General features: G+C 40.1%; 1 protein-coding gene across 3 annotated transcripts in view; it reads left to right on the top strand.

Moving 5' to 3' along the window:
• The window catches only part of LOC144667961 (glucocorticoid-induced transcript 1 protein-like), a 60,868-nt gene that overhangs the window by 13,516 nt on the left and 22,570 nt on the right, over window positions 1-24,782 (top strand). For 2 of the 3 annotated variants that reach the window (XM_078529613.1, XM_078529611.1), the window contains exon 2: window positions 1,755-1,903. In XM_078529613.1, the coding sequence (XP_078385739.1) occupies window positions 1,755-1,903 (149 nt within the window). The remainder of the gene's footprint in view (window positions 1-1,754; window positions 1,904-24,782) is intronic. The other variant, XM_078529612.1, reaches the window with a different exon arrangement.

Here is a 24,782-nt window from a genome sequence, read left to right as displayed (position 1 = left end):
ACTAGTCGCTTCTAGTGCAGAATCTGTAACTCCACAAACCTGCCTTTCAATGATCATAATGCACGATACTGGGTTCCACTTCTTGCCAATAACTCTTAAGTAGGATCTTCAGGGTGTCAGTTATACCAATCCTAATTTTTCACCCTGGGTTTGATGGCCGAAGAGTAAACTGACTTGATTTGAAATTCTTCTGGCACCTCAGGATGTATTCACCACACCATCTCCCAACATGGAAGAATTGTTTTGAGGCTGTAATCGGACCCAACACCTCTGAAACACTATCATTAATTTTGGTCTTTGTTTTCAAGAGTCCTACAACAGTAAACTTGCGTGCAACATAATTTTGTGAAGAACAGTTTTACCTTTGATCCCTGATTGTTGTGTTCCTTTCCCAAGAGACTTTTAATGGTACAAATGTCACTCCTTTGTGACAGTTGCATGCTAACAACCAAATATTTTTCAATCTTGCTATTTAATGCAAGTGCAACTTAATTCATGCAATTTTTTTTTTGCTTTTTGTTTATTTAAAGTGAAGGATGTTTGTTCTGTGGATCATACTTATTTTTTTTTTTGTAAAAATATACTTTATTCATAAAAAATCTTCAATCACATTCAAAACCATTTCAAAAACAACATTACAAGGGTACAATCCAGGTTAAACTTTTACAAAATGTATCACCAGGTGCATCAGTACAAACAATATTACAATCATTTACAGCCTTTCATTTTGATCTGTACAGCCCGAGGGGCTCTAAACAGTTCCCAGTCTCTCGGTGCGCTGTGGTAGAAAGGTCTTAGACAGCGACCCTTCCCCATTGCGCCTTTGCGGCAGCTGCCCCAAGCTTTAGTGCGTCCCTCAGCACGTAGTCCTGGACTTTGGATTGTGCCAGTCCGCAACAATCGGTCGGGGACAACTCTTTGTGCTGGAAGACCAACAAGTTTCGGGCAGACCAAAGCGCGTCTTTCACCGAGTTGATGATCCTCCAGCTGCAGTCGATGTTTGTCTCGGTGTGTGTCCCTGGGAACAGCCCGTAGAGCACAGAGTCCTGTGTCACAGAACTGCTCGGGATGAACCTCGACAGCAACCACTGCATCTCTCTCCAGACTTTCTTTGCAAAGGCACAATCCACAAGGAGGTGAACAACGGTCTCTTCCCCACCACAGCCACCTCGAGGGCAACGTGCAGAGGGGGTGAGACTCCTGGCGTGTAGGAAGGATCTGACGGGGAGGGCCTTTCTCACCACCAGCCAAGCTACGTCTTGGTGCTTGTTGGAAAGTTGGATCATACTTATTGGGCATAGAGAGCTTGTGTTGATTAATCTCAAGTGCGATGTGACCAGAGCCTGTTGCTATGCCCTGCATCTTGCAAAAACACTTTGCTGTGCAAGTGTCATATTTTCATCCTTGCACCAGCATCGTTGGGGCTAATTTACAGGGTGGTTTTATCTTTATCACCAGTAAAAATTGAGTGGAGGCTGCCCAGATTCATTTTGAGTATCTTGACAGCAGAGAGAAGGCAGTATTTTTGTCTGGGCTGGCTTCAAACATAGGTCTTGTGGAATGATTTCCATATTGAATGCATCATGTAACCTGCTCTCTGCTAAGTTTTTAAACGGTTTAATTGCAGAGTATTGATAGCCATGGGGGTGATAGAAAAGTGGATGAGGGCATTTAAAAAAGAAATCAGTTGAAATAACTATAGGAATTTGGAGAGAAAGTTAATACTAATTTTAAAATAACTTTTTCTATTCCAGCAGTTGAGAAACCCAAGTCTCATCAGACAAGATCTTGCATACGACGCACCTCCTCTCTTGACACCATCATTGGACCTTACTTGATAGGACAGTGGCCGCGCGACACTGATGTACACTCTATATCATGGGAGAATGAGAAAGCTACACAGGTACTTTCATTAGAGATCCAGAATGTACTGATGCCAGAGCATCAATAGTTATCCTTGTATTTATCAGCAGCTCATATGATGTCTTCTTGAAAACTATCAAAATGAATTGAGTGTAAATTTGAATTGACTACATTTTAATGTCATCGTTTTAATGTGTGAAGCCAAACATTATGCAGCTTTCCACAGTTTAAAATCCTTTTGTGTTCTGAAGGTTCCATATTATTCTTGTGCTGTAGATATAGTGTTACTTCAATCTTGAATGGAGATCTGGTGAACCATAATTAGTTGGCACTGTTCACTCAACGGTCCTTATAAATAACTTGTATGACAAGTTGAATAACTCAAAAACATCCTGTTACTGCTGTAATTACTCATTGGTCCTCTTTATACACTATCTGTTCCTGCATTTCCCCTTCGATTTTTTTTTTTGGAGCTAATTTATAATTTGAATTCAGTCTACATCAGCTTTGTGATCCAGTGCATCAAGGAAGCCATGGGAGGCAATACTTATCTTTATCTGATTTTCTAGGTTAATAACGAATAACAAAATTGAAGTAGTAGCACTTGCTGAGGCAGCGGAGGGAAGACAAAACTTGAAATGAGCTAAGTTTGACAGAATAGATGGGCGGGGCCTTTAGTAACATGTCGATAGAAGACAAATGGATCATTTAAAGGTATAATGTCAAGCATCCAGTGTAAGTAAATTATGAAAATCAGCCAGCTCAGACTAAAGACATGTGACCCAAATAGATAGGCAGACAAATTAAAAATGAAATTAAGAGGGCAGTCCTGCAGGGACGTAGGGTCACTTAGCCAAAATCATATAAGAGGTTTCAGTGTCCCAGAAAATATATTGCAGCTGAGACAACAACAGTAAGGAGTTGGAAATTGGCTCAAAACTGAGGAGTGTAAAACAGTAACTTCTCTGATTACTTCCTTTGGATAGTCATAAGAGAAGACAAGACTAATAATGTCCACCAAAACAGATGTCACGTTAGCGACATGGATGTAAACAAATTAATATCCAGAGAGGCTAAAACGGTTTGAAATAGAATCCTTACAGATAGACAGACTTTATCCAAGAGTGTTGAGAGAGGGAAGGGAAAAGCTTTGTGAAGACTGAGGGAGTCAGTGAACACTTGAAATACCATAAAATTGGAAATGGGTTAACAAGCCCATATTCAAAAATATAATGTGAGAACAACTTGAATTTTTATACAGCCCCTTCTAATGTAATAAAATTTCCTAAAGCTCTTCACAGGAGTGTTATCAAACAAAATTTGAAATCGAATCATATTAGGAGATGATAGGATGAGTGACAAAATAACAAGTAGGTTTAAAGAAAAATCTTGACCTCTCCACCCCGCTGCCCTCATTTTAGGGAGGAAATTCCAGAACTTGGAGCGGGGAGGGGTGGGGGGCGCAGGTAGCTGAAGTCATGCCTGCCAACAGCAGAGTGATTTTAAAATTGAGGATGTGCAAGATGCCAGATTGGAGGAGCATGGAGATCTTGGGCTGTAGGGCTAAAGGAGTTTACAGTGATGTGGAGAGGAAGATTAGGCAGGGACATAAAGGCAAGGATCAGAATTTTAAAATTGGACAAAGAGCAGGAAGGCCGACCAAGAAAGGATTGGAATAGTCGAGTCTGGGGGTAGCGAAATCATGGATGCAGTTTCAACACACAAGCTGAGGCTGAGATAGAGATGAGCAATGTTGTGGAAGTGGCCAGCCTCATTGATGGAGAGGATTTGAGTCTGGAAGACTGATGTAGGCAACTACAGACCCATTAGTTCTTCCTTCTGTACCATATAAAATAAGGAAGTTGATTGGAAATAAACTATAACATTTCTAGCAGTAGCCTAGTAAGTAAGAGTTAACATGGCTTCAAAAGGAAAATATATTGTCTGCCAGTGTGAGAGCTCTTTGGAAAAAATGGCATCCCAAGTAGGCTGAAAATTGTACTATGATTGTGATGTACCTTGATTTTCAGAAGGCCTTAGAAAAAGTCCTCATGAAATGTTATTAAACTTAAAGCTTTGGGGATTGGGAGTAAACTTCAGAATGGATCAGAGACTGGCTGCAAGGCAACATACATGTTATTGCTATGCAAGTTATGAGATGAGTTTGAGGGCAGATGCCCTGAATGAGGTGTCTCATGGCTCAATGTAAGGGCCACAAATGTTTCTAGTTTAGTGTGAATGACCTAGCTACAGAAACTCGATAGAAAATAAGATGTGCTGGTGATACATTGCCAAATTAGGTGAGGTTATGGAATCTGAATAGGAACTCTGGATAAAATGGAAGTATAATTGGGCATGTGTACGGGTGTTGAACATGGGAAGTTAAAATAGGTGACCTATGCATTCCACGAATTTCAAATAGTTACAGAGACCTGTGTATCATAAACTGTGCTGTTCAGCATATCCAACCAATACCTAATAGTCAACAAAGCCAATCTAATGTAGTCAACACATGAAATAGACCTCCAGATAGTGTAACAGATACAAAAACCCTTCAGTTAACTGAAGAACCAGTTGAATGTTACACTATGGAACTTTTTGGGGTGTTGATTGAATGTTGTACAAACATGGCTTTCTACCTCTGTAATTTAACTTGTGATGTTGTGAAAGTAAGAAGTTGATATCCTTGGGGGGAAAAGAACCTGGCTCATGGTGAAAGTGCAGAGCCACATTGGATGCTCCGACAAACTGCCATGTCTGTATTCCAGCAAGATTCTACTTGGTTAATTTACAGATGCATCCAAACCTTTTTCAGAAATCTCTGGTACACTGAAGTTTTAGCTGAGGCCTTTGGAGCAACCTTTGTGTCTACTTTGATCCTTGATGCTTGATTGTAACTGTTTTTTGATGACTCTTCAATTTGCTCTATGTTTAGTTCTACCATGTCTTATTTGACCCTGAGGCTTTAGCTTCATGTTGCTGTGTAAGGGAGGATTTTTTGGCTATGTATTTATCTGTTGGGGAAAGGGATGCTGACTTTTAGATTTGAGGGTTCTGCATATTGGATAGCCTGAGAACTAAGGCTTCCAAGGTAAACCATTTAATTTGATGACACCTTTTAAATTGTTTAAAAATGTGCTTTTTTGTAATTATAGTGATTACATGCTAGTTTCATTTATATGAAATATTTTCTATTTTACTGTTTTCCTCATTTTATTGTGCTGTGCTCATGCATTTACAGACCAAGACTTTCAGTTCATTGACCTAAAACATTAACTTTGTTTCTTTCTGCACAGATGCTGCATGATCTGAGTATTTCCAGAATTTTGTTATTGTCATAAAATATTTGTCTGCTGACTGCTGGACTGAAGAGCTCAGGGGAAACTGACTCCTGGCTTGTCCTGACTGTCATTCAATTTACTAGAGCTAATAGCTTAGTTTGCCGCAATGTACCTGTGTGACGCAAATAGGTATGAGCTTTCTCAATGCGGGTGAGGGGAAAGGAGTAGAAACTGAGCATTTGTTAAAATCACTCCAATATATTGTGATTATTTCTGTTTGCTTAGGATCACTGTCCAGTATATCATTGCTGGGAGAATGTACAATGTCCAAACCCATTAATTTGTGGTTCTTCCTTTTTGGTACTTCTGTGAGGCTGCAGCTTGTGCTAATCGTAGAATGTGTGGGTGGGTCTGCTGTAAGATGATTAGGCAGCTGCTCCTTGCATGTTGGTTCCTCCATACTCCCCCTATGTTTGTTGACTTGCAGCAGCGATGTCTATAAAATATAATCTTTTGGGACATTCAAACATCTGTTGAGCGCACTTCCCATATTCCTGGGATAGTGAGGAATTATCTAAATTATGGTAACTAAATTCTGTCACAGTATTCTGTTGCATCCCAGGAATTGTGCAGTCCTATGTGTAATTCCCTTGAAGGCTGCATTAGCATAGGACATTTCATGTCAATCTGAGTTATCCCAGAATGATTCTCGTTTGAGATCCTGAAGCCCATCATAACTTTCAAGGAGTGTGTTGGGGAAAGAAAGGAAGGCAAAGGGAGTGTGTTGCTGATGGAACATGTAGGAAATGGGCATGATTGCAACTAGTCTACTTCATTGAAAATTGTACATGCTTGTGTGAAGGGAAAGTGAAATCCTGATATACATCTTGCTGGACTGTTTTTTGGGGGCTGGGAGCTGTCTCTTAAATTGGAAGTTTTTTAATTTGCATCTGTTCTATATAAATTTCATGCCTATTGAGGTGAGTGAATCCCATGCTGGTGGGCAGACTGCTTTCCACTTTTGCATTTGATGTTGGCTTCAAGGACTGCCAAAATGTGCCTCAACTATGTTCAGAAGAGAAACAGTTGCTGTGAGTGAGTTTCAATTTCCCACACCAACTATCTTTGTCCTTGGACTGAAGCTGTCAGCTTAGTGCTGAATTATGAGCCCTCTTGCACTGTATGCTTGTGACCTCTAGGAACTGGGTTGAGGCTACTTGCTTTAGAAGCTTTGTAAAAGCTGTCATACTTTTTTTTTACTTCAGCTGCCTGGATTCAAACCTAGGTTCCAGAGGTGAAAGCATAATGTTCTAATTTACTATCCATTTTGAGCTTTGAAAGAGCCCCTATGTGGTAGTCTTCGAGACCTCTTAGTAGGTTTTTCGACACACAACTAAGTTTTAGAATGCAATTACATTATCAGACTAAGATACGGATTGTAGTTTCTTAAATCTCAATTTGTCCCTCCCTTGCTCGTGTGTGTGTGTGTGTGTGTGTGTTTACATACATTTGGTCAAATGTGGCACTTTTTAAAAATAGATTGCTGTAACTTTCTGATCAAATGGGCATTCTTCATTCCAGCATTTTGTGCATGAATGATTCAGACAGAAACAAACCCAGGTTGCTAATTGAGAGAATTACTGATATAGCAACTGAAATGAGTTGATGCAAATGTTACAATAGTGATTCCATTGACTGAACTTTCCTGTGTAAACTATGAATGTATTACATGTTGATATTAGTTCTTTGTGTTTTATTAATTTCCTGCTCTTCCTAAGCATTTAGGGTTGGGACTTAATTTGAAAAGTTGTTGGAATCTCCTATCCATGCCATTGTCATCCTCAGAGTCGACTGTTCTAATGCTTCCTTGACTGGCCTCATCTTCCACTCTCTAAATGTCAACACATCTAAAACTCTGCCCCACACATTACCTACTCACCCCTTATTGCTGAACAACATTGATTCCGATCTTGAATGTGCCCAACTTCCATCCTTGTGCTTAATTCTACTTTTTAAAATTCATTAATAGCATGTGGGCGTCACTGGCAAGGCCAGCATTTATTGCATCCCTAATTGGCCTTGGGGAAAGTATGGGGCGCCACCTTCTAAAATCGATGCTGTCTGTGGTATAGGTACCCACTGTGCTGTTACGGAGTAAGTTCCAGGATTCTGACTCATTGACAGTGAAGGACTGATTATTACTCGAAGTCAAGATGACCTGGAAGGGAGCTTGGAGGTGTTGTTCCCATGTGTCTCTACTGCCTTTGTTCTTCTAGGTGGCTCCTTCACTGTCTTTGGGTCAAAATCCTGGAACTCTGTCCCTAACAGCAGTGGGGGTGTATCGACCTCCCCAGGGACTGCAGTGGTTCAAGAAGGCAGCTCACCACAACCTTCTTGAGGGAAATTAGGAATTGGTAATAAATGCTGGCCTAGCCAGGGATGCCCGCATCCCATGAAAGAATAAATAAAAATTAAATCCCTCAGCCAATGCCAATGGAGCATGCATAGGATTAAAATAGGGGCTGCCACTGGTGTGGGGCTTTGCTCTAATTTAACTCTTGTGTGTCAGAAGGAGTCTGAGGCTGTTGCCATAGGCAGGCAAGCCTTGTAAATATTCAAAAATCAAGGCCCTATGACTCTTGGGACCCCAAGGTGATAACTTGCACGTGAGTCTCTGCCAGTGCTAGAGATGTGAGAGACTTTGTGCAAACTGCGTCATAGCTACAAGGTCCCAGAAAGTATTTTAATGGTTTCCTTCATAAGCCAGGAGTGTCAGCCAGCGGGTGGCAATATCGGCTGACTATGGGTGGGAGACTTGACTCCAATATTGAAATAAAGCCTGAGTAGAATTGGGAACATTCTTGAAATTGAATCGGATGTTGCATGATGTAGCAACTTCATTGTATAATATGATTTGTCCAGAGCTAAATTTAAGCAAAACTAAGAGTAACCTGATGATTTCTACACTGCAGTTGAAATTTGCAAAATATCCAATTGCAAATTTGTGTTGACCAAACACACTGCACCCAGGCTGGGTTTGTATTGGTAGCATTAAGAAATCGCTCAGGAAATGGTGGTTTTGAATTTGACTGTAGCTGTGTAGGTGCCTTGGAGTGTTTGTTGCATTAAAGGTATTATATAACAAGTTGATGTTTTTAATTCTACATATAAATTTGTTAAACTGGATGCGGTAACATGTATTTTGGATATGTCATATCAAAGCTGATTTGAGATGGTCACGTTGAGTTGGAAATAAAGTCCCTAATCTGATGTAGAAGTAATGGAGTATAATGAAATTAAACTCTGCTAATGTGAGCTTTGTTCTAGGCCCCAATTGAATGGCTCCACTTAGTGCACTGAGTTGATACTAAACTAGTCACTTAGTGGTACAGAACTTGAGTATTGTTGACAAAAGAGACATGCAGTTGAAACATTTTGCCTTGCATCAGGACTGATTCGTAAGAATCCCAAATCTCAAAGGGAACAGCATTTTATACTGCATGAGAAGAGGGTGCTGATTGGCTGGCGAATGGACTCTGGTAGAGATATTGCCATAGAGAATTCACCAGGGAGCAATTAACTGTCGAGTAAAATTCAAACCAGGCAGATCAACTCTGGTCAAGGCATTGTCATGGGGAATGAACCAGGGAATGGTTGTCTCCCAAGGTTTTATTTAGCTGAAAAAGGCTTAATGCGTGGACATGTTCTTTGTGTTTGCAAAGGACAAATATTCGTGTGTGAATATATGTAGCTCCGAGCACGCGTAAGTGAGCCAAATTGCGAGCTGATAAACTATTATACAAGGACCAGATGTATTGGCTTCGGCAAGTAGGGCTACTAATTGTAGCACTGCCTCAAACTAGAATTGGATTTGGCCTAGAGCAACTCACTGGAACTCTCATTTGATACTGGGAAGGGACGGAGCTCCAAGATGAGATGCATAAAACTACTGACCTGGTCAATCTTAGCTGAGCCCCTTGTTTTGTCCCTTTTAAAAAAATTAATGTAAATGATACTGTTTGCTTTATAATGCCTCTTTCTTCTAATAAATGTTTAACTAATTTTGGAGCTGGGAGCAATTTTACAATTTTGTGGGAAATTAGTTCGAAGGTAATTAGGGATCAGAAGCAAATGCTGGCCTTGCTAGCGATGCTTGCATCCTATGAACGAATTTTCAAAAAATTAGCTCATCAAATGTGCATGTTCGAAAACTGATAGATTTAAGCCTCCAATGCAACCCTGATTTTCTGTCACTTTTCAAAGTCGGCAAAGGTCTGACCAGGAGTATCAGAACTGCTTCAGCATTTGGCATCCAGATACTGAAGTTGTCCATTGTTCCAAGAGTTAAATGACTGTAAGTAACAGCACCCTGTCTGAACACTGCTTAAGACCTAGTCCAGCTCCACCCTAAAGCCAGGAAGCATCTCTGTGCTAACAAACAGTCCCTATGCAAGTTGTCAGCATGGCAGTATCCCACATTGACAGCTGGCTGGCTACTGATATCACATTGTGCTATTGTTAGCAGAAAGCTGACTAGAAACTGAATTTGCAGAGTATAATGGAGTGAGGAAAAGTCAGACAAGGGAAGGCAGGCCTTGTGCTTGAGAGAGCGTCAAGGTGGCATGTCATAGATGAAAAATTGAAGCCGCCTATCCTGACGCAATAATCCAAGTAGTTTAGCTGACGCTCTATATTTTTGGCCAGTTAGTTTAGCTCGGAGGGATAAGCTTTTCATTGATGTCTGAAATTCTTTGCATAGGATTATATAGGCACAAATGAGCCATGTGGTTTTATGTGCCACTCGTGCGTCCTCCAACTTTTTTCTCATCTAAATCTACCATCATAACCATCCATTCTCTTCTCCCTCAAATGTTTGTCCAGCTTCCCTTAAATACTATTCGCTTTAACCACTCTGTGATAGTGAGTTCCATATTCTTACCACCCTTTATATAAAGAAGTTTTTTCTGAATTCCCTATTCAATTTCTTGATGACTACCTTATATTGGTGGCCTCCAGTTATGCTGTTCCCCCAAAAGAGGAAGCATTCTCTCGGTATGCACTCGCAAAATCTTTCATAATTTTAAAGACCTCAGTCACACCTCAGCCTTCCTTTTTCAAGAGGGAAGTCACCCAATGTGTCAATTCTTTCCTGATTATGTATATCCACACACTTCTACTATCGCCCTTGTAAATCTTCTCTGCACCCTCCCCAGTGTCTCTATCCTTTTTTATAATATGACGACCAGAACTGCATGCAGTACTCTATAAATGTGGTCTAACCAAGGTTGGATGCAGGTTTAGTGTAACTTCCCTCCTTCTCAATTCTGTCCCTCTAGAAATAAAACCTAGTGGTTGGTTTGCTTTTTTAAATTATGGCCTTGCTGTGGCACAACTTTTAGTGATTGGTGTGTTTGAACTCTTGCTGTACTCTGGATAACCCTGTAAACCAACATTGTCACACGTTGGGCTGAATTTTTATATATATTATATATATATATATATATATGTATGTATACACACACACAGACATACAGAGACTCAGCCAAATTTGTCAGAATTAAGAACATTTCAGGAAATTGGGTAACCCCAATTATGATTGAAAGCATAATGGAAATAGACCTTCTTTGCAAGAAAACATAAAAATTTGCTAAAGTTTGTGCAGAAATCCTGCTATTTTTGGGGTCTCTTCCCAAACTATCTACCTAATTGCACAGACAATTGGTTAGCTGGAGGGATAGGTAAAGAATTTGTGCATAAAGCATATGATAATGAGTGTGTGTGTACTCACACTCACTCACTCTTTTTAGACCTTTAGGGGAGAGGAGCCAGAGGAATCTTCAGATTTTTTCCAATCAGCCTGTAATTTTAGGATGCCAGTTCGTTTCTGGCAACTTCAGTGGATCCTGAAACCTGTGCTACATAAAGGGCAGCGAGCTTTCCAGACAGGCACAACAAATTTGCTTCCTAGCAAAGTTGCATCTGTTTTTTTCCTCTCTAAGATCTCAGCACAGTGCACATTGAATATGCATCAGTAAATTTCAGTTTCTACCGTTGTGCTGGGAATTACAATATTGAGAGTTGCAAGAACTAGAAATGCAAATTTAGGTCCTGAGAAACTTCAATTTGCAGTTTCAAGCAAATGTTTCCCCAGCACTAATTTATCATAACCTACTTTATTTTTAACAAATTTTACTATTGTCATTTAACGATTGTTAGTGCTGCTTCATAGCTATAATTTTTTTCTTGGCGTGCATTCATCCAGGTTGTCTTCCAATTTCTCTCATTCCACCCAGCAAAAAAAAAATCCATTTTGCAATTATGCTACATGAAAAAAAATAATATTAAGGTTCACTTTCACGTGCTAAAATAAATAACTCTGCTTTGGCATGATTGTCCATTTGTCCATATTCACGTTCCAATCTGGGCGATGTAACTTTCTTCAATGGCATGCATTCTTTTTTAAAATTGAATGCATATGCTGCAAATCCCCTTCACCCCCATTTTCTTGCAGTTGGGTGATCTTTGCTTTTCAACAGCTATCTGGTGGTGGATCTGACTTGGTAGTATTTATAGGTTTAATAAAGTACTTTGTGATTATTGGCTGTCAGTCGGAAATGCATTTTGTTTCTAGCTCAAAGTGCAGTTTACCCTGTTAATACAGAATTTTTTTGCATGCTTGATTGCTGGCCAAACAGTGGTTTAGTGCTCTATTTTGCTCTCACTCCAAAAACGTCACTCGTTTGTTCTCTCACATGCACTCGCTTGTGCTTCCTTGCGCTGATGCGTACCTCCCCCCGTGCCCCAACCCCTGAAATCATAAGGCAAAACTTAATTGTCCCAAATCTTTCAGTCCCCTGATCGACGGAGAGGGGTGTACAACGCAAGATGCATGTCAGGGCCCTGTGGATGCCCTGACTCGTGGACATATGTGGGGTTTGCCCGTGAAGTTTAAACATCTGATGGACCCATGCCCTGCTGTTTGGGACCCTCCCCAGCGTGTCCGATCTTGAGCTCATGGTGGAGACTTGGCCTAGATACGCATGACTTACCTGAATACTTACCAAGAAATGTTAGGTAATTTAAATCCTGGTTTAACACCTGGTTCACTGCATGACCCAACAACCAACCCACCCACCCACCTCCCCTCACCGAAGGACTGGACCTTTCCTTGTGACTAGCAATAACTTCTGTGAAAAGGATAGTGTCCTCTCCTTCCCCTGATCCTACTCCACTCGCTGGAGTTAAGTGGGAAATACTGCACTGCCCATTTCTGTCAGAAGATCCCGGAAGAAATGAATAGTAGGGACAAGAAAATTTTGGTGGGCAGCAGCTGACAAGATCTAGGTCTGTGTTTCTTCAGTGATACAAATGAAGCTGTTGTTCTTTGTTGAGTAACTTGCCAATCTATACAGTTTTGTAAATGTTCTGTTGTTCAGTGCCATAGACACGATCCTAAAAGAGAAGAAGGATCTCTTTGCCTAGTTTTAGGTATGTGAGCATCTGTCATTAGTGAATGATGAAATGTTACTTTCAGTCAGTACGTGCATGTTTGGCTGAAAGGGCTCCTATATTATTCTGATGGGTAATGATTTAAGATGGAAAACAGTTGTACAGAATTTTTCATACAGCAATGGTTGGCTAGGAAAATTAAGGAATAATTAATTCTTATTGAGGAGTGTATGCAGCATAAGAAATTCCTTGCACAATGATGCTTTTGGCGCTTATAGCTGACAAAATTGGCCCATTCAATTTGAATCCAAATTGCTATTTATTGCTGGATGATTAATGGAAAGAAAAACGCAAATGTAGTTTGATCCAAGTGCTAAATTCAGCTGGGAAACTGAATCTGAAAGGTATTTTTTTCCTTTTTCTTCTCCCCACATCACCCAATATATTCACTCCCAACTGTTTTGCTTAGCCAGCAAAACAGCTTTCATGTGCACCAAACCTCTAAGAGTAGCCGCATCTTGTTCGAGCGAGAGAGATGCATTACTGCTTCAGACATTGCATCCCGTTGCAATACATGTCTATTTGTTTTATTTCCCAAATAACCTAGCCTGTGGCTATCCAAAAAATGCTCTTGCCATACAATTAGAATTTATGAAGGCAAAGAACAATGCCTTTGCTTTTCTGCGGGGGAGCATTAATAGTGTTTCGAGTTTTAATATAGCAGTACAGTGTGTTAATCTTCATGCTTTGTGATTTTTGAGTTTATTGCATATTTGCATTTTGGCTAATTAAAATGCATCCATCTTCAATTGTCATAGTAGTACAATACCTTTTGTTAATTTGATGATTAATTTTAACTAGAGTAATAATGAGTCAACTATTTATTGGTAAGTTACTTGCTTCCTGGTAAAATTGGAGCTTGCATTGCAAGTTTCCTGAATCTAGGTGCAACAACTTGCATTTATTCAATGTAGTCAAAAATCCCAAGGTTCCTCAGTGTTAGCAAACAGTTTGACACCAAGCCATATATGGACAGGTGACCAAAAGCTTACTCGGGAACAGGTTTTAATCAGCATCTTAAAGAAGGGGAGCAAGGCAGAAGAGGCTTAGGAGTGAATTCCAAAGCCTTGGTGACGCACTACCAGAGAAATGTTGTACCAAAGCTGCTCTTTTTAGTTCAGATTTCATTGTGACTTGGATGGACTGAACATATTTATTATCCCCCATGCTGGGACATCTCCATTTTAGCCTAGCTTTGAGCAAGGCAAATGCTCCATCCTGGTAAAGTACAGATTTGGAATGAAAGTTGGCATTGAACTGTCCCTCGGTACAACTTGCACTTGGTGTTTTTGGAACCAAATAGAAGTTTTCTTTTTGGACCCAGAAATTTATTAAGCTAAAATGTGGTTGGCACTTTTTTTAAAAACTCAGCAGTTTAACTTTCTTCCTCCTTCCTGCCTGGGCAGCACACAAACCTCGCCTATCGGTGAGGCTACTTGAGATCTGTTTCTTTGGGTAGAAGTAGCTGCTTGTACTGCGTTTTCCCCCTGCCCCATCAGAAGAAAAAAATACTTGGTTTATGTAGGATCGTTTCTTGTCTTGACATTCACAGCAAAGTAATAGTTCTGAAGAGTACTCACTGGCTTTGTGAGCAAACAGGACTGCAAATAAATGTCAGTGCCCACAAACTGCAATTAGGTGAATGAGGAGTTGAACTTTTGATGGGAATAGTTGAGAAATAATTATTCGCTAGTGCACATGTAGAACTGACAACATTTTTGGGAGCAAAACACACCACTGTATATTTTTAAAGGCCGTATGAACAGATATGATGACTTGGTTTAACCCTTCATCTGAAAGATGGCACTTCGGATGCTGTAATACTCTTGCACTGAAGTGTCAGCCTTGAATGTGCTGAAATGAGACTTGGATAAGTGATATCACTGGGTTAAGCTGACTCTTGATTTAGGTCTGACCCAATAACCCAACTAGAAAACTGCTGCAATCATGAACTTCAACTTTTTCTTTTAAAAACATTTTGAGGAATGATCCAACCTGGGTACAAACCTGGTGCAGCGTATGCTAATGATCCCACTGGCAGGACCAGGCAAAATTGGTCTGCTGGCCTTGTTTCCTGCAAATTCAGGAAGAACCAACTGAGATGGTAAACAAAAAGATGTGCTCCTGATTGCTGACTGCAAGAGGGAGATGCAAGCATGTTGATGTACTGGAGCCAGATGTAATGCCCATGAACAAGGGTTGAATCGACCTTGGTTCAAGAACCTGCCTAAGTTGAGAAGTAAGTCTAGGTCAACTTCAATCTTAAACTTAAATACTGAAATTCTTTTTGGCAGTTGATAACCAGGTGCTATTGCTGACAAACGTGTTTTTTTATATTGTGCTGCTGGAATTCTCATAAGAAACTGAGAAACATTCCAGAAAATTGCTTCTTGAAATGTCCTATGTTTCCTGTACACATTGGACGGTTTTATTGTGGCTTAATTTCTGCATTGGCATTTAATCAGGATTAGCTGGTCTTGATATTTAGAGCACCTGTCGAACTTGAGTAACAAAACAGGATGTCCTGCTGTTTCATTTCCTGTACAGATGGTGTCACAGTCTCTGGGTTGAACAACATTTTGTGAGATGTAGCTTGACAAAAGAAGGTGAACATTCTGTATTTGTGGTTCCCAAAGGATGGCCTCCCTCACTTAGCCAAGTTCTGTATCTTGTTGTAGGACACCTGATTTTTGGCAATGGAAAGGGTGCTGTCATTGTGATCATCTAGTCAGGACATTTACTTGTAAAGACATCCGGTGCTGAAGTTTTTTCAGGTTGTTTTGGATGTAGGTTAGTAAGTGAAATATGCATTTTGCAGTGTTGAAAGATATATTTCCATTTAGCGTTTTTGCATTTCAGTGTTGTTTTAAAGTTGTTTGCCATTCATGTGATGCTCTTTAATGCAATTTGAATTGTTCTTAAATTAGAACCAATGATAACCCTGGAAGCACCGGCATTCTATCCTTGTATGGTGTAGCTCATGCTATTTCCAGATACAACACAGATTGGATGGGAAGAAGTCTGTAATCTTGCTGCTGAGTGTATTTCACGGCTCAAATAGACACAAATTTCACAGTCAAATTTTTGAGATCCACTTCACTGAACATGCAGCCTACCATCACTTGCTTGGTATTTGTATAATGTGAATTTAAACTTGGCACTTGTATGCATTATGGTGCCAAGATCACCCCCTTCATAACCCCAAAGTAACCTGAAAACTTGAATCAGGCAGTTCCATATTATTGTAGTCAGCAGCCAATACAGTTGAAGTTCAAGACTTGACCTGACACTTATGAAAACTGCATGGTCATGCGCACAAGTCCCCTACGGTTTGCTTTGTGATTAAAATGTGGATTTCTAATTAGCAGTAGTGAGTCACTAGTCCTTTAATTTTGACACCTAGACAACCTGTTAACGTGTGGTTAGAGCAGATTCTCTTTAACGGAAAACAAAAAAAGCCTGCTGCATTAACCTTCATGGTTTTGTACATATAGATAGTGGTTGCAGCCAACAGAACTGCAATGACTAGCAGGTGACCAATATGGAATGATTATTCATAGTGGCTATTAAAGGTGCAATCTAATCTTCACGTGGGTTATGTCATGCGACCTTGTTTTTATTTCAAATGAAATATCTGACATTGAGACATTATATACATTTTGAATCAGTTTGGAATCAAATCAACCCTGCATGGTAATCCCAATACCTGAGCTAGTCAGGACTAGAATCTCATTGATTAGCAAGCAAACCTGACTGACTAATGCAACCTGGAGGAGTAGACCTTATCACTGGATGTGATTCTTCCCATTATCCTCTCATTTATCTTGTTGGTCAAAGTTCTACTGAATAGCAATCTTGTCCAAGTGAGCAGCAGGAAATTTCTAAGTGACCTGCTCTTGTAAGCTGTATGGTCTTGGCTAGTAGGCTCTTGTACACCTTTGCGCACAGTGTTGGTTTTGTGACCCAGCACCTAAAACACACTCTCGGCTTGATTAAGTGTTTGTAGAAGGGACAGTGCACACTCCAGCTGGGCAATTTCGACAGGTGGGATCTAGCTGTTCTGGCCTGAACTGAAGGTATTTAAAGTGGTTGGCTACCCTGTGTTGGACACTGGCTGACCAATAAAAAGGAAATTGACTTCCTTGTGTTGAATGTTGGCTTAAAAATGTGTTTTCTTTCCTCAAACTAGTTAATTACAGGTTCGAACCATGCCCATCTGTCTGCTTTTGAACTAGACAGTGCTGTAAAAGAACTTCTGAACTATAAAATGGAGCCATTTTTTAAAAAAAAAAGGTGGAAGCTTGTTTTTCTACTTAGTCTCTTGATGCAGAAAGATTAACAACTATTCACTTCCATCAGGCACAGAATTTATGATTATGCCCTTCCTCTTTATCTCCACCGCCAATCAATTTTTAAGACTAGTTTAAACAAAGCTGACCAGATGGCTTGACTTGTGTAGAGAGAACGCACTGATCAATCTTGCTTTTATGACCATTTCCATGTGTTGGAAAACTTATTATTTGGACGAGGACATCAAATATTAACTGTTCACTTTGTCTTTTTGGCACATGTTGTAGTTAGACCACTTTGTCATCCTGTTCCTACCTGTAAGTTCCAATCTTTGTGCTCTCCAGGGATTAGTCTAGCAATTGTTAATAGATACTTGACCAAATTAGCCATTTTGCCAAATAAGGTGAACCACTTAGTTCAAAACTCATTTTCCGCCCCCCACACTTTCAAGATTTTTCTAATTTTATTGCTCAAGTGTAGTCTAATCACTACAATGTCCTAGACTTCAGAGTTGGTTTCTCTTCACGGTTTCTCCTGCATGCCCTTCCCCACAACCCCACCTCCCCACATCACCAACTTTTTTAAATGACTGGCTTCCCAAGCTTTGGGTGGTACAATTTGCTTCAGTTACCTTTGTTTCAACTTCCAAGGTTTATCAAAGGAAGACAGATGGATGAACTGAAAGGTGGTGTGGGTAGGGGGGGTAGAAAAATCAATTCACCGACACAGGAAGTAGACTGGAAGATGATAACAATTGGGTTTTAAAGCAGGGATTTTTTTTTTGCATCAGATTTCTTTTTTCAAACATGCAAGTAATGTGAACAAAAAATCTAAAGGGAATATATCTGTCTGTGCTTAGCATTGTATGCATTTCCCCAAGACCTGTGTTTTTACATTTTAATGAATTGTATCATGCAGTCACCTCATACAACATGCATTCTGGCTGTTGCTACATGGAAAATGGTGGTGTATTTTAGTTCATTTGAGGAGCTATAAAGGTAGCTTATTTAGTCTCATATTGAATAAGATTGGAGGAAAGAGAGAGAGAGAGAGAGAGAGTGGGAACAACTTTCAGTGTAAGATTATGTTTTCCTCTTCAATTCTTTCTTTACTCCCATCCCAGTCCCAGCTGATGAATATCTGATCTTAACAGTATCTGGCACTTTGCAGGGAGGATGTACATGGTTGATGCCTCCCAGATTGGAGAACCTAGACACAATTGGAAACCTGAAATTAATCCCTGTGAGAGGAAAGATTAAAAGCACAAATTTATTTTCTTAAAGTACTTCCAGTTTGGGCAAACCTCATTGCATCGAATATTGGACTTTTCTAAATTATTCATTTATGTAACCATTTGAAAGTTGTTTTCAAGCAGAATTTCCTTTATAAAACTTGGTTAATTTTTAAATTTACAGCTTATTAACTATCTTCATATTCCCATTACAAGTGTATGGAGCTGTATACCAGTTAGAATAGGGTTATCGGATCAAGTAAGCTGTAGACAAACTGAGTAATTTTTTAATGCTTATTTCCTGTACATTTTCTGAAAAAATTGAACTAAACTATCTCTCAATGCGTTTAATAACACAACCTAAAAGGTGGTTGATTATTGTAGTGCTTATTTTAACTTTGTATAGAAAAAAAAATCCATGGGCTACCATTTGGTGAGTCGAGTTCATTTTCAATAAGAAAATGCTTGATGGGTCAAAACTTGAAAAAATCCTTCACAGAAGTATTGTAGAAAATGTAATTTTTGATGTGCATGTCATCTGAGATAGTGCTGGCAAATCTGTGGCATTTAAAGATGAAACGTCGCATCAAATCAAGTGATACATAGAAACCCTGGAAGGTGGATTAGAAATGTTGTAAAATACATGGCACTATGGTGTTATGGTTGGTTCTGGGACAGGAGGGTTTAGGTTTTACACTAGGTACACCAATCTCCATCAGGGTATGAGTTCAGTATAAACTGGTACTTCAGCAGAATCCTGAGGGAATGAAGTGCCAGAAAGTATGTTGAAGGCAGGTTCAATCAAGGCTTTCCGAAGAAAATTGGAAATTATCTGAGGGGGAATTTTTTCCCGGGCTACTGTGAAAGGTTGGGGACTGGGACTAGAGTTGCTGTTGCAGAGAGCCAGCGTAAACATGATGGACCCAATGACTTCCTTCTGTCCTGTAACCATTTTATGAATCTTAAAATCCTGCCGCCTGTGCCAGTGGTTGTTGATCCCATAATTGGTTGAAGAAGTAGAAACCAGAATTTCAACTGCGAGCAGGAATTGACAAGGTGAGCATAACACTTCCTCCAGGGCACCCTGAGACCCTGTTAGCTATCTGAATGGGTAGCTGCAGCAGGCTAAGTGGGAGCAGAGGTTTGAGCAGCAGGAGATCTCTAATCAACACCAAAGGAAGGTTCTCTATTTAAGATGTGACCTCCCAGACCCACAGGAAATTGTCAAAAACCTAACCTGAAATGACCTTCCCTGGTCGCAGATCCTCTTCCTCCAATGGCTTCCCAGCTCAGGCTAGAGTAAAATTGCAATTGGGGCCTGATGTTTCAGACTGGGAACTCTCGTCATATGTTAAGAAGGATCCCAATGACTTAAGGCACGTGCCTTTGCCACTTGCTCAGATAAGCATGTTAAAATGGAAGAAATTGAGATTCAAGTGGCCCACTGGCAGCTAGATCAACCCATAAATTTTAACTGCCTGCCTGCATGGTTTCTGATGGACATGTAGGATTAAAATCACATGTAAGATGGTTGCTTGCTGTCCTGTAACTCTATTTTCTTGGCAAAAAATTATGCAAGTTACCAGTATTTAACTGGTCATTGCCGTTTTGGACTACATGCAGCAAGTTGCTGAACTAACTTCTGTGCTGACTTGTGAAAATGTGTTACTATGCATTATCGGGGTGTATCAAGCGGTGACTGTTAAATGGCCCACTTTATCTAACCAATGTTGATTTTTAAATGTAGGCAAGCTCACGTTGCCCACATCCTTTTGCATTGGGCTTTTTTGTGGTTCATGTACATTTTGTTTGCTCTTGCAGGCAATTCTGAAACAAGAAGCCATTATACTTTAAAATTTAGCATTGCAATACAAAATGCTAAAGAGGATTTCTGCTGGCTGCTTATGGGCAGAAATGCTATTTATCAACTGCAGCAGTTCTGCATTTTTGGTTTTGAGCAAGGAAGTAACATTTTCCAATTTCTCGCATGTTGGGACAATTGAGAATGCTCTAACCCGAGATTGAGTTGAGGTATGGGAAGGATGGGGTTGGGGTGGGGGGGTTAGTTGAGGGGCTGGTGGTGGTGAAGACAAAAGGAAAATTGTTAATTGTTTGAAGACCCAAGGTTTATTTTAGACCAGAAAACATGCAGGTGGGTCACTGAGTTTCATGTTGCCTAATGTTGCTGTTCTCTGAAATGTTGTAGACTTTTAATACTACAAGAGATGGTGGTAGCCTGAAGGCAGATTAGCAGCTGTAGATGTTTCTGCATGTTTTATGTGCTGAACTTCAGTAGCTGAAATCTAATGTGGGCAAGGAACTTGGTTTATGCCTTTGGCTTGACATGGGATCTCTGTAATGTTGCTGTAGAGCTTCCTCTGCCTCTGCACCCCCAACCCTTAGTGCAGTATTTCCTTTTTGTCCTTGGGTCCAATTGGCTCATCTGTGTTTCCTCAATGTTGCAAAATGCAAAAGCATCTTAGAGAGCTGACTTTGCTCATCAGATGAAAGAAATGTTCCCCCATATGCCTTACAAGACATCCTATCCGGTACATCCTTTAGGCACAGGTCCTACTACAGGGTCACTTAAAGGCTTGAACTTGTTAATGGAACATTCTATTCAATCTCTCTCAGCCATCGCAAGGTCTTGTAGCTTTACAACGATAACTGTTGCCAGGTGCAGTGTTCATGAAGTTGTTTTAGATTTGTGCAAAGTGAACCTTTTGGTATGCTCTCTGGCCCAGAAAATGGGAATCAACCAGAAAGCAGCTTCCAGCTGGTAAAATCAACATGCTGACAGTAAGTGTATTGGGCATATACATCCTGACTATTTGGCTGCAGTACCCACCCATAACATTCTCTCAACTGGATATCCTTTCAAAAAATGAGTGAATGTAAATGAACCTTGGAATGTTATACTTCGGTTAGCCCCATCAAAGGCATGTGGGGACATATGTAACATGGGTACGTGCATAATTTGAGCCTAAGGCAAAGCTGCTTGTAATGTAGATTTGGTGTGAGCAGGCTAGTGTCACTGGATATACTGCAGATTTGGAACTGATGTCCCCAGAACTTCTTGTATTGCTGACCGTTATTTTACATTTGGATAAAAGTTGAGGGAGTGAGGAAGTAAAAATATTAATATAAAGTCTGAGTGCATTCTGGTTGGTAGAATAAAAAGGTCACATATTCCTTGGAAAAATAAATGTCCAAATAGCTTGAGAAACAGAAATCTGGCGATACAGATACACAAATCAGACTAATGATGCAGGTTAATAAAGCCATTTTTTTTTTATAAATACAAAGCACTGGGGTACATTTCTAAAGCAGTAGAATTGAAAAGTAGAGAAGTCATGTTAAACTTGTACAGAACATTGGCTAGACCAGACTCAGGAGTTCTGTGAACAGATCTGATTGCCTTTTTATAAAATGAACACAACAGAATTATGGGTGTACCTACTTTGCACCGGGTGGACTGCAGCAGTTCAAGAAGATGGCTCATTCACTACCTCCTCAAGGGCAATTCGGGGTGGGCAACAAATGTTGGCCTTGTCAGCGATGCTCAATTCCATGAAAGAATAAAAATAAACACGGAGGCACTGGAGATGATGCAAAAGTGACTCGCTAAATTATGCCAGAACTGAGGGGGTCATAACTATTGGGAAAAGAATGAACAGGCTGGATTTCTTTATTTCTCTAGAAAAGAAGACATAGGAGTGATGTGATTAAGATTATGAAAGGGTTTTATAGAATTGATGTAGAGATGGTTTGCAATTGCAGCTGAGCCCAGAATGAATGGCCGTAAATGAGTCAATACATCCAGTAGGGAATTTGGGAGAAACTGTTTGTCCAGAGTGGTTAGAATGTGGAACCTGCAACCAGAAAGAGTATTTGGGATGAATGACTAAGATGCATTTAAGGGGAAGCTAGGAATGAATGAGTAGAAGCTAATGAATAGAAGGCTATATTGGGTTGTGTGAAGCAGAATGGGCTGTTTTCACACTTTAATAATATTGTATTACTTTGTAAAATGTATTTGGCAAGTGCGAAATATACTGACCTTGATTTGTTAACTGCTGCTTTTTTCCTTCGGTAGTTTGGGATAGACCGGTGATTGACCATGAATGGGCTTTCCATTTTGTGAGAGGGAATATTTCTGAATGCTGTACTTCATTTTCGGAGTTTTCTCTGGTTTGACTGGAAAAGATCACCATAATTGAGTGCCTAATTTGACAGATGAAGTTTTGTACTGCAGCTAACTGGCTGCTAAAAATTGCAGGACCTGCTGTTAACAGGTGGAAATCTGGAAGTGGCCTAACTTTACTGCATTTAAGTTTGGCTTTTGAAAAGGAGGCATCCATGTGAAGTGATTTGCATGCTTTTATTAATGGCTTTTCACCTTTGATTACACTGAAGCGTGTCTTCCAAACTGGCAGTCGTATTGTCATAGTTTCCCACTAGTGGCGCACTTGGGACAGTGCGTTATGTTTCCCCATTTTCCCGTGAGTTGAGGTTGAACTGCATTTTGTGAGATGTGCTACACCTCAAATTTTTGACCTTGGCCTTGTTTTGGTTTTTTGCTGGATTGGATTTTATGGTGCCGTACCTTTCAGCCAAAATACAAAAAGGCATTGTGTATTTGGAGGGAGTGGGTGCAGGCAAGGGACAAATTGGTGCAAGGATGTTAAAGCATTAAAACTAATTGTTTTCTTTGGCTAAGTCTTCCCCCTTTTGATCCATGTCCTATGCGCTTCCTCCTCCTTCTGGTCCAAAACACTATTTTTCCATAAAACAAGGATTTTACCTTCCCTTTCAGTCTGAAACAACATATGAACTAAACAAATAGCACTGTACCACGATTGTACTAATAAATAAGCTTGAATGTAAAAGATCACTAAATGACTTACTCAGCTTTTGTCTCTGAGCAGGATGAGGTTTGTTGTGGTGGTTTTGGACCTAGGTTCCTTCCCCCCCCCACCACCCCCGACCAGTAGGTGAGATTTTCAGATGGGCACTGAAGGAAAGATGGGAGATATACAGCCTCAGTAAAGTGAGTGAAAATTACAGAAAGGAAATGATTAACACACAGCCCCACTCCTCCCATCACCACCACTTAAGATCCTTGGTTAAAGGGTGTGAAAATTTCTTTTATTTAGTAGATTTGATTATATAAGGTTTTGGAAACAAACATCAAATATTTCTTGCCAGCAATGATGCATCATGTAAATTATAGGGGAACATAGACTTAGAAAGTATAATTTTGCTCTAGAGCATCATGAATTTACTGTAACAGAATTAGGTGCGCAGTAATAGCATCAGTTCAAATTCAATGAATAAATGGCCAGTGGACAAAATACTGCCAGACTTCCATTATCTGCAGTCTAGCAAGGGTAAAAGTATACATTTGGCAAAGTAAAAACATAAAATGCTGGAAAAATTCAGCAGGTCTGGCAGCATCTGTGGAGAAGAGTCATACGGGCTCGAAACGTTAACTCTGTTTCTCTCTCCACGGATGCTGCCAGACCTGCTGGGTTTTTCCAGCATTTTATGCTTTTATTTCAGATTTCTAGCATCAGCAGTATTTTGCTTTCATGCTAAGATAAAAGCAAAATACTGTGGATGCTGGAAATCTGAACCAAAAACAAAAATTGCTGGAAAAACTCCAGTCTGACAGCTGTCTTTCGCTCCACAGATGCTAATGTGTCGAGCCCGTATGACTCTTCAGTCCTGAAGAAGGGTCACATGGACTCGAAACGTTAACTCTGTCTTTCTCTCCACAGATGCTGTCAGACCTGCTGAGTTTTTCCAGCAATTTTTGTTTTGCTTTCATACATTTGGCAAAATATAGTTGTAAACCTTTGGGAAATGTGGCTGAAAAATGACGAGATTGACTGCATTTAAACTGTCTTTTGAGAGCTAATACTTGCCATATCTCAAATGAGTGTTCAAATGTCGACTTCACTAGAGATTGGCATTGAGGATTGCTGCCTGACAGACTGAATGAATAGGCAGCATTTACTCTACCAGCCGCTCAAGCTTTGGCCTCACTACTTTCACAATGCAGATGAGCTGCGTGCCAATCTGCATGTTTTCTTGGTGGCCCCGGCTGCTATCTGCAATGGTCAAACGAATGATTTGCTTAAACCACCCCCCCACCAACAGTTTTGGAAAGTCGAAGCAAATATATGCTTCTTGCTGCCTCTTGATAACAAAGTTTTGGAAACTGCTTTAAAGAATTAAAACCCATAATTTTGTTTTTGCATAATTAGACCTTCACCAGAAACAAAATTTGTAAATTTTCAAAGGATGAGGAAAACTGCAAATAATCTCTTTCAGTTAAGTTTTAAACTCTTCTCTCCAGGAAGCAGCCCTATTTGCAGTTTGTTGAATCAGAAGTAGGCCTGTGCCAGTAAGCTTGAAATAAACTTCAATAAATGCAATTTCAGTTCAGTTTTGGTTATCTGCTTTGATAAGCAAGGGAGGTTATTAAAACAGTCTGCAACTGCCAAGTTAAGAGCTGTCCTAATCATGTAGGTATGTACTGGTTTTAGATACTGCTAAGCACTATCCAGGATTTGGTTTACCTTTCAACAGGTGTGTTTTCAGTT

The sequence above is a fragment of the Cetorhinus maximus genome, chromosome 25 (assembly GCF_964194155.1).
Source record: "Cetorhinus maximus chromosome 25, sCetMax3.hap1.1, whole genome shotgun sequence".
Classification (NCBI taxonomy): domain Eukaryota; kingdom Metazoa; phylum Chordata; class Chondrichthyes; order Lamniformes; family Cetorhinidae; genus Cetorhinus; species Cetorhinus maximus.
This window is presented reverse-complemented; position numbering and strand designations above follow the sequence as displayed.